The sequence below is a fragment of the Drosophila hydei genome, unplaced genomic scaffold (genome assembly GCF_003285905.1).
Source record: "Drosophila hydei strain 15085-1641.00,03,60 unplaced genomic scaffold, DhydRS2 tig00000063-arrow-pilon, whole genome shotgun sequence".
Lineage (NCBI taxonomy): Eukaryota > Metazoa > Arthropoda > Insecta > Diptera > Drosophilidae > Drosophila > Drosophila hydei.
Window position 1 is genome coordinate 4,617,848 of NW_022045657.1, and position 10,558 is coordinate 4,628,405.

General features: G+C 36.6%; 3 protein-coding genes across 6 annotated transcripts; 1 reads left to right on the plus strand and 2 right to left on the minus strand.

Moving 5' to 3' along the window:
* Positions 1-28: 28 nt before the first annotated feature.
* LOC111604629 (MICOS complex subunit MIC27) lies at positions 29-1,135 on the minus strand. Of its 2 annotated transcripts, XM_023322759.2 has the most exons (3): positions 1,048-1,135; positions 812-985; positions 29-754 (listed from the first exon to the last, which is right to left on the minus strand). In XM_023322759.2, exons 2-3 carry the CDS (start codon positions 940-942, stop codon positions 211-213), a joined length of 675 nt encoding a protein of 224 aa, XP_023178527.1. In that variant the 5' UTR covers positions 943-985; positions 1,048-1,135; the 3' UTR covers positions 29-210. The 2 variants fall into 2 exon arrangements, with proteins under 2 accessions (XP_023178527.1, XP_023178528.1); XM_023322760.2 differs by lacking the exon at positions 1,048-1,135 and having other exon boundaries at positions 812-1,038.
* A 108-nt stretch (positions 1,136-1,243) lies between these two features.
* On the plus strand, positions 1,244-3,590 carry LOC111604628 (growth hormone-regulated TBC protein 1-A). Of its 2 annotated transcripts, XM_023322757.2 has the most exons (6): positions 1,244-1,561; positions 1,781-1,958; positions 2,033-2,283; positions 2,386-3,017; positions 3,088-3,200; positions 3,257-3,590. In XM_023322757.2, the coding sequence occupies exons 3-6, from the start codon at positions 2,255-2,257 to the stop codon at positions 3,473-3,475; spliced, it is 993 nt and encodes a 330-aa protein (XP_023178525.1). In that variant the 5' UTR covers positions 1,244-1,561; positions 1,781-1,958; positions 2,033-2,254; the 3' UTR covers positions 3,476-3,590. The 2 variants fall into 2 exon arrangements, with proteins under 2 accessions (XP_023178525.1, XP_023178526.1); XM_023322758.2 differs by lacking the exon at positions 1,781-1,958.
* Positions 3,591-4,408: 818 nt separating this feature from the next.
* LOC111604636 lies at positions 4,409-6,258 on the minus strand. 2 transcript variants are annotated; one of them, XM_023322779.2, is made up of 4 exons: positions 6,193-6,258; positions 5,836-6,020; positions 5,161-5,407; positions 4,409-5,027 (listed from the first exon to the last, which is right to left on the minus strand). In XM_023322779.2, the coding sequence occupies exons 1-4, from the start codon at positions 6,237-6,239 to the stop codon at positions 4,688-4,690; spliced, it is 819 nt and encodes a 272-aa protein (XP_023178547.1). In that variant the 5' UTR covers positions 6,240-6,258; the 3' UTR covers positions 4,409-4,687. The 2 variants fall into 2 exon arrangements, with proteins under 2 accessions (XP_023178547.1, XP_023178546.1); XM_023322778.2 differs by having other exon boundaries at positions 5,134-5,407.
* Positions 6,259-10,558: the final 4,300 nt, after the last annotated feature.

Consider the following 10,558-nt stretch of genomic DNA (forward strand, 5'->3'; position numbering starts at 1 on the left):
CCATGGTCCATTGAAAAAAAAAAACAAATTGATGCTCAACTTGAGTTTATTGCTGACGGCCGAGTTGGCCGACAAAATCAACAGAAAGTAAAGTATACTATTCACACGAAAATATGAAATATAGGGAACCTTGTTTTCAAAGACAATAGAATTTGACTTAGCAAATCAAAATATAGTTTTTGGTTCGTATTACTTGCATATCGCTTATTTTTACTTCTTCTTGGGGAAAATTGTGTCCTTAGCTTCGTCGATCAGATCTATTGCCAGGAACTTGAGATCCTTCAGAGTTGTGGGGAACTTCTGAATTGGCTCAATGGATATCTCCTCTCCAGGCTTCACACCCTTTATGAAGTTGTAAGCAACAGCAAATATCTTCCGTCCCTCGTACAAGACAATACGCACATTCTCCTCCGCCTGGCGTGGATAGCACAATGATGCTACGGTACCAGCGCCGATGGTGGTATACAGCACTTTCTTAAAGAAACCACCACGAGCAGCGAAAATGAAACCAGCCAGACCGCCCATCACAATGGCGCCACTACGATGCATTGAGTTCTGAGGCTCATTCAGAAAATCAATAGAACGTTGCGTGTGTTCCTTCGCCGTATTATAATACTCGCCAACAATGGCGGTCTGTTCGCCTACAGCCTTGTACCCTTTTCCCAGTTCCAGTCGAACAAAACGGACACCGTCTTCTAAAGTATTCTGCAAAGGCGAAGCTCGCAGATTCTGCTCTGGGTGTTTCTGTGGTTTACTACATTAAACAATTGATAATCTATCTCTTGAATAAATTCTCACTTGTTGCACTTACTCTGAAATGTGTATGGAACCATAGATAGGCAATTCACTGGGTTTACACACGAGCGATTCCGTATCTGATGGATTTTTCACGGGAGAAGTGATGACCGCGGCCGCAGCTAACATCGATGCTTTGCGCAGCATTGTTTTGTTTCTTTTAATCCTTAGTCTGATCCTAATGAAGCGTCTGCAAATTTAACGTTATTTGTAACATGAATTTTAGATTGTCAAAATTTGTTTGCTTTTTACCTTAGATTGTTTCATACATTGCGTAATGTGTCACCGGCACGTTGCGATTGCTTGACAACGACAGTATGTCGGTAAAAACACAGCTGGTCGATATTTTATTGCATCTGGCAACGCTGTTGTGGTCGGTTTTATTCAAAAGAAAATTATAAGGATAAGTGTAAAATTATGTTAAAAACTTGATCAAAATTTTCATTGCAATATACATTGCATAAGCATAGAGTATTGGTATTTAAGTATTGAAATCAGTCCAATAACTCAAATCACAGAGGCCGGTTAATTTTGCAGCATGTATTAAATGCTCACTGTTAATAACAGCTAATGTTACCGTAGTTCTTTTTACATGGCTGTTATCATTAGGGTGACCATCTCATGATGGAAGAAGCAGACATTGTTGTGCTACCTGGTCTCGCGACATGCGAGAAAAATAAAGTTGAGATAAGATGAAATAATTTCTACATGATCAGTTTTAAATTCGGAACCAAAGTCCAGGATGTTCTAAATGTGACGCCAATAGGTAAACGTTAGCACCATATCCATTAACAATTTGCAATATTTTTCATTGACGTTTCTTAACATAACGCTAACACTTGTGTTTGGTCGAAAAATGAAAAAAGCAAAGAGAGAAAAACAAAAATGATAAATAAACCACTGGAATTCGTAAACTGACAACTCATTGTTGTAAACTGTCAGCTATTATTAAACAATTAGTATAATACCATCCTCATTACTGCAGTGCAATCAGAGTGAAAGTCCAAACGTTAAGCGTGTGATAAAAATTTCCTTACCTATCTACCACCCACTGCTGCTGCTATTTGTAATGTTATCAGTGCTCGAGGCGCGCTAAAAAACGCCTGCAAGAACAACAATAGGAGGAACAGTGACTACTTAGAAAATTCCGAAGGACATTCGAAGTAAATAGTAGCAGAAAAGAATATAAATAAATTAGATTATCTATTAATTGTAATGTTTTCTATTATTTATGCAGTTGAAGTTGCAACAGTGGGGGCAACGGACAGCGGAAGCGTCGAACGTGCACACAATTCCAAAAAGCAATTAATGGGGGCCATGAACCAAAAAGAACAACTGACAAATAGCAGCAACAACAACACGCACAACTGAGTAACGGGTCGAAAACCGTTAAAAAATTAAAAAATAATAATAGAATTTAATTTTACCAACTGAGCAATAAAAACTAGTCATAATTCATATGGAAGCGACCGCAAGTTCCAAGTTTAGGTAAGTGCTCAAAATAAAGCTCATTTAAATAGGCCCGTATAATAGTTATTGTTTTAAGCAAACGAAGTGCTTAGTAATGAAATGTTTTCAAATGTATTTTAGCGATGTGGACGAGTATGGTTTTAAGCGTGGCGATAAGTTCGACTACAAGTTCTATGGGAAGTTTATGGATGGTTACTTAAAGATATTGACGCGCCGGCGCATTAAATGGGAGGGCTTACTCGAACAGAATCCAGATCTCACGCTGATCAGTCCGAAGCTAAAGCGATATATACGCAAGGGCATACCAGGTCCATATCGTGCGGATGTTTGGATGAAAATCAGTGGAGCCGATGAGGCAAAGCAACGAAATCCCGACCTTTATCGTAGTTTATTAAATATCCAACATTTCAACAAGGAAATCTGCGATTCCATATCAATCGATCTACCTCGAACGTTTCCCGACAATATCCACTTCGATGCCAAGAAGGAACGCCTCTTCAACATACTCTGCGCGTATGCGCATCATAATCGTGATGTTGGATACTGCCAGGGTCTCAACTATATAGCCGGCCTGCTGCTTATTGTCACTGATGACGAGGAGAAATCTTTTTGGCTATTGAAGCATATCGTTGAGAATATTGTGCCACAGTATCATTCTCATAACATGGCCAATCTGTTGCGTGACTTGGCTGTGTTCAGGGAGCTGGTCATAAGGCGTGTGCCGGCTGTTAACCGACACGTGGAAGACATGAGTAAGTAAAGGCATTCTCTTAAGAAGCAATGCTATATGAATATTTTCTAAATTTTCATTTTATTGATCAGATTTGCCCTATGCGGTGATAGCAAGCAAATGGTTCATTTGCATATTTGCCGAAGTTTTGCCTGTGGAAACTGTGCTGCGAATATGGGATTGTGTTTTCGCTGAAGGTTATAAGGCAAGTCCTAGCATATGAACTATAATAATGTATATTAATTGGTTATATATTTGTAGATTGTATTTCGCGCAGCTCTGGCCATGTTCATTACACATAAGAACGATATACTGGGCTGTGACGATATTGCGGCACTGGCAACTTTATTTCGCGACCATATGATACAGGATAGCATAGTTACTGACTGCCATAGCTTTGTAGAAGCCATGTTTTCCTTGCGTTTGAAACGCAACGAGCTTGAGAGCTTACGCAAAGTCGCCGTGCTGAATGGAAACTAAGCAGTAAATCAAAGTAGAAAAAAAAACCGAAAAAAGACCATCATCAAAAACTAATATGAAAACAAAAGAAAGCAATCGTTAAATTCAATTATTAGAGATGTAGCTTAAATGTGTCCAATCAATATATATATATATATATATATATATATATATATATATATATACATATATATAGTACTTATATGTTATATTTTACGTGTGTATTTGTGCATAGCCTCATGTAGCCAATGTATTTTGAGTATTATTCGAACAAAACTAAATATGAAACCAAAGTCAAATTCCAATTCGATAAACAAGCAAATTTAACAATATTAACACATATGTACAATATATATGCATGTACATATGTGGGTATGCGTTAACAGTAGTCGTAGTTGTTGCCAAAAAGTAATCAGAATAATACATAGACATAAAGTATAACGATCGCCTAAGTACGCCACATACAAGTATTTGTCATGTATGTCTGTAAATTTAAAATAGTTTATTTTTTGGTGTGCTTAATTTCCTTAATAAAAAATATTTATTTTGTAGCATATATAAGTATATACTTTAGATAACGCTGTGTTTGTAGATTTCTAGATTAGTTGATTGCTATGTACAAACTAACAAATACAAAGAACTCACTATAACTATTTACTATGACATTTGTATTTACATTTTGTCAATGAACACGTTGCAATACTCACTGTCTACACTGATACTATATTTATATGTATATCCTGAAATATAATTTGAGGAATTGATTTGTTAAAACATGCCTTTTAGGCCAAACTTTATGAACCAGCGAACAAATGTAAACTTTAAATGTTATAAAGTGTCGTTTGATTAGTGCAACTAATATGCTTTTTAAATAAATATTACTGCTAATTGTTAGATAATGAGATCGTTTTTTATTAGTATATCAGGGAAGACATATTTTAGATGTTTTGGTTACTATGCGTTTCTATAATGTATAGCATACTTTTCGGAATCAAATATCTCCGCACAAATCCAATGGGATTTTTAATTAATTAATTGCTTTTGACTGCTAATGTATGATATTAACTCTGGTTTAGATTGAATAATTATTCCATTTATCATTTTTAAGGGAGTAAAAACCCACTAAACTAACTTTCTATTCGATTGATAATGGGAATATTTATAATATTCCTTGAATAACAGTATTTGTCGGATTAACACGTAACGTATTCGTTCTAATGAAACGTAATAATCTTATGGCATGCCACAATGGGCACCACACATTGGCTCCGAAGACAATGCTAGCGATGTGAGGAGTGTGCGTCGCCCTGGGTGCACGCCCAAATTCTCCCAATTGATCCAGGAGAGGCGTGCTGTTAGATCGCTTGTATTCCAATTGGCTCGGTCGGCTTTGATCTCGCCACGTAGACACTTCTCCACATAGGTGAGTGGATCGTAGTCCGTTTGGAGCACCTCACGCAGAAGTGATATGTAGGCGATGGCCAGGCGCAGAGTATCGATTTTGCTTAGACGCTTTTCATATGGAAATGTGGGTACATGGACCCGTAACTCATCAAACGCCGAATTGATACTACTGCAGAGCGCAAGATAGAAAGAAAGAGGGAAAGAAAGAAAGAAGTGCACATTAGTGGAATGTTGCAGAGAATGCAGGGCATAGCTAAGTGTGCAATGGAGAAGACCATTTAGTGTACCCAGTTGGTGCGGACCTCTGGATGCGTTTCCTTTCCCGCACATTTGCCTGTTGTCGTTGAATTTTGTAACTGGACGCAGCCGCTGCACCATAGCTGCCACTCGAGGGCCCTCCTGCCGAGCTAGGGCCTGGACCACCTCCCCCTCCACCCCCACCGCCGACGCTACTAGTCGCCGTTGGACTATTGCACATCATGGGTGTGGCATTATTAGAATTAAGAGGCACCAGATTATTGGAGCTTGTAGATGAGTCGAGCATGTTTTCTAAGATCAAAAATGAAAAATTGGAGAATTGTTAATTACACTGCACAACAACGATTTTGACATGAATGACTAAATCTAATATAATCTAAATCAACAGAAATGTCCGTTCGGAATCTTATACGAAAGGACTTCTCTGTAGATTTTGAATCTCCAAACGATGTTTCATCGATCTCATCATAATTTATATATTAGTTATTTGAATTTGAGAATATGTCATATATTTGTAAATCTTGAAAGAACTGAGAATCAATAAAAAATCATTTTGAAATCACATAGGAAAATTGTGGTTTTCTTGAACAGTGTCATACATGGGTTTTCCTGAATGATAATTCGTAATTATGGATTATGGATCATATAACTTCCATAGCAAACAATGCAAAACGTACTTAAAAATTAAAATAAGATTAATACTGAATTACTATACATACCATTGCCCTGGTGTAAGTAATGTTGCTGGATATGCCTTAAATTATTGGAGTTAAGACGTAAGCCGGAGCCGCCGGTCGAGATGCCCCCACTAGCTGCACCGACACCACTCTGATGTTGACCCGCATAGATGCAAGAGGGCAGTTCGTTGATTAAATCATCGTCGAAATTGTGATATGGTAAATGGCTGTAGGTGAAATTAATGATTTTAAAATATAATCCAATTGCCGACGGAAAACATGGGTACAAATTTCTTGCGATAAATGTAAGCTAATTTATTTTATAATTTTAGTGTTGTAGGTATTTCCTAAGAATAAATGAATTATATGTTCACTTTTTATGATTTCACAGCTTCTCACCTTATAGGCGGAGATGAGGATGAATCTGGCAACTGATTCCGCGACATTTTCGTTAAGTTTCTTAATTTAAATTATTTTATTTGTAAAGTTTTTTATTTTCACTTTAAAATCTTTCCATAAATAGGCTAGCGATGTCTAATAAGTTTAAATATGTAATGAGAACATCTCTTGGGAATTCAGAGCCTTTTATAGTGCCGCAGATCCAATTGGAAATGGCACAGCTCTGCTACTAGGTCTGTGTGCGTGTTTGTATTCTTCAACCCCTAAATACACTGGCAACTATTCGCCTGGATTCTGAGAGGCGGAGCTTGTCAAGTACTACAGGGTGTTTTCGCACAAGGCAGTTGCCTGGCGGAAGCTGTGAGAAAATAACAAGGCATATTTGTTCAATGAGATCTATGATTGATATTATATATACATATATATATATATATATATATATATATATATATATATATATAAATCAACATATGTATATAAATTTGTTTCTTATATATTTCAATATCTGAAATCTATTTATTAATGAGAAAGTTGAAAAGATTTTGGATATTTGTAAAAAATTAGTGCAAATTTAAAAACCAAATCGGTTTAAAAAACTGTCACTGAAAGGGTAATATACGCTATATATATGTATGTATTTGTATTTTTTCATTTTTCTTATGTAGCGCATATTGTGGTCTTTATAGCTGATAGCAACATTATCATTGGTTTTTTTTGTATACTTCACCTGTTTTTGACATTTTGCCATTATTGTGCTCACAGCAGGCTGCCGCCATTTTTGCTTTGTAGCCAGCGTAGGTAGCAGATGCCCAGAAGCAGAGAGCCGTCAATGGAGTAATCTCCTTCTCTTAATTTAGCTCATAAGCAATGTAAACTTGCTGCCATATGTGAAGCAAAGTCCTCTGCTGGGCTGTTAGTAATGTGAGATCAACATGATGGCGCCTCGTTCTGGAACGCTGTTCGGAACTCAACCTGTTGATATTTATGCTTCGAGGGTTACTCGATACTGTGAGATTCCCACGAGATGACAAATTGTGCGAGAATTTACAACAATTAGATCACATCGGATAGCAGTCTGTTACAGTTTACAGATCATTAAATGAGTGCCGCTCCATCTAAGTGCAGATATAGCGAGACTTATGCATCTATGTATCTGTACATGTATTGACGAGAGCACCACTTGAAACCGCAGACAGTCAGAGCAATTGTTGAAATTGAATTATGTTTATTTGATGTTTTGGTTTACGCACAAATTAGCTACGTCAGAGCTGTCGCCCCGCCCAGGCAGGCGACCAGGTCACGTGCGTTAACCCCGAGGCGCGAAAAACCAGCGCGAGGCAAAGTCGAACAATGCACAAACAATATGTCAGGGCGGATGCGGATGCGCAAACCTTTTCATTACCAGTCAAATTGGTTTGGCACACACGCGCCGGCGCACACTCCGCGGCACACAAACCTGATGACAGTAATCAGTTTTGATGCAGGGTAAGTGTCCTGGATACCGGTGCAGGCCCAAAGCTGACATCCTTAAGTGAAATCTTGTTACAAACCAATGTAAACACGATTGTTAATTTAACTTTGGCAATCGCTCTAGCTACCCTCGACTGAATATCGTTCACCTAATATTGTTGTTGTTGTTCTCGACGTCGTTGTTGTTGTGCGCCGGATATGTCATTGGACCACAATTAAATTATCGCATTTCAAACGAGTGCGTCCAAGCAAGGCGATTATCGCCAATGCACACTTCCACTTGGACTTGACCCGACTGTGGGAAAGAACGGAAATAAATAATAAACTCTTATTTGATTTGATTTGCATATTATCGTACTTGTCACCCGTCATACCAAAAATTAGCCATATACATATTAAATAATTTATAAAAGGATTAAAAAGGGATTTCTATTTGAATAAGTAAATTAAAAAAAGTTCATATAAATTTGTCAAAAAATAACATTAAACTAATTGAAACGATAGACGAGTAAACTTTATATTAAGTGAACTAGTTTTTAAAATTGTTTTTCATATTTAACAAATTAATTTTTACGTGTAAATCCGATTGATTAACTGTTTTGAATTTTATATTTATTAAAAACTGGTATATGATATTTATTAGTAAAATATGATTTTTGCATTGGCATTGAATTGGCTTTTTATGAATTTCATTTAAAAAGAAGAAAGGCTTACATTCTGTGAAAATTATTTATCAACAATGCATGAAGATTATTAGAATTGAATTATTGTAGTAGGAATCTAGCAAACCTGATGCTCGCAGAGACTCTCTTACATAATTTACTCTTTTAAACATTGTTCTTCTGAGCTTTCCTCTCAGTTCTCACCTAAATCATATGTGTATGTCTTTAAATCATAAATCAGTATGCCTTCGAATAAAAAATATAATAATATTGGATGTTTATAGGCATTCCTGGCAATTATTTTAGCTAAAACTTAATCACAATCTTAGACTATATTATTTACTTAAAATAACAAGTGGATTTTATATAAGAAAAAATTATGGAAATGTACTTAACTAAACTTAACTAAAGTTATTTTTGTGTGATTTATCTCTTAAAAACTATTCCTCAAGATTAGTGAATCTCCAAGGCAGTACATAATAGTTAATATTCAATCCAGTTCCTTCGAGTCACGTTCACATTATTTCATTTAAGGGTTGGGTCAAAAACAGATTGATAGTGTCAAAAGGTTTTTCTGGTGCACTCAACTGGAGCAGCACCCATCAAACACACTCTCATTCACACACACTCCACAGCATCCCTAACTGTTGTTCTCCTGGCTTTCGACTGGCTGGCTGGATCAAGGACTTGCGTCTGGAACATATCGATTAGCGTTTTGCATCCACACCAGAACAAGGCCAGAAAAAATTTGTCTGTGAATTTATACGCTGCCACACGACCAGCAAAGAGCGAATATTTCTCCGCAGGATAATCCCACCCCACCCCCTGCACTAAGGACTACGGACTGACCCCTCCCTCAACCGTCAACCACAATTCGTTGTGGCTGCTTGAACTGCTTGAAGCAATTGTCTGCGAAATTGTTTGTTTATTTTGATGTTGTTTAATGCGTGCTAAATTTCTGCCCTATTATGCGGTTATGGTTGAGCAATATCCTGGGAAAAGTAAACAGCGTCATGGCCTCCGGTGCGAGGTGAATTCCATCGAGGATATTTCAAAAGCTTTATCAGTCGTGCTTTTTGGTTTGAAACCCATCTAAGTTTAGCTTTTGGGCTTAAGTCTCGTGCGGCGTAACTTCAAGAGCTTATTTACTTCTGCTTGATTTTTTTGCAATCTAATCTACTGCATTTTAATAAAGTAATGGCCAAGAGCAAGCACACAAATATTACATTTATCAATTTAATAAGATTCGATAATATAATTAATCTTATAAATTATAGCTACGAAATATATATTAATATAATAAATAAGATTATGAAAGTTCCTCAACGTGCTATCAATGGATTCCTTTATATTATCATATTATATTTATTTACTTTTATTTTTTATTTATATATGAGTCCATTTACCTTATTACAGGTGAACTTTGAATCTTAATTGAAAATTCATTTTATAGTATTATGATGCTATTATTATTATGTCCATAATATATATGATTAAGGCAGAAATGAAATAATGAAGAAACATTGAACTTCAACAAAGGTTTGCCTCTTCTGAATTTTCTATTTTTTTATTTCATTTATTTTATATTTTTATTTGAAGAGTGCTTGAATATTAAGCTTGAAATTGTTCAGTAATTGCGTAGACAATTACCTCATCTTAAACTTTGCCCAACTTAATTTTGAAATTCGCAGACAACTCATGAGTTATTTGGATATGTGGTTAGTAGCCACTTACTAAACATGTGCGAGTATTATATTATGCCATCCACATTGTATTAGCTTAACAAAAACGTCGGGGGTTATTTTAGTTCAACTCGATGTCTGGTGATGTTATTCAGCTGTCAATTAAATTGGTAACCGTGTTTCGCAGCAAGTGCTTTGTTTTGATTTTCTCCGATAAGCAAATGCGAGCCGCTTTAAATATATTCAATGAACGTGTAAATACATTTTAATGCGCCACTCCCACAACAGCAGCTCCCATCCCATGCCATCCCATTCGATTTCGCTTCGAAGAGCTCTTGCCACTGCCCACTCGCAATTATAATATCAGACCAAAACAAACACAACAAAAACCGGCAGCTACATAGCGAATTTATCATTATATTTTTTTTACCTTTTTTGTTTTCTTTTTGGGCTACTCGATTCAGCTGTGCGGCTCAATGGCCAGAGACGGGACTGAATGGAGGTGAAGAGAAGAGAAGCAACTTTAAGGCTGTCCAGAGCAGCGTTTAGTAA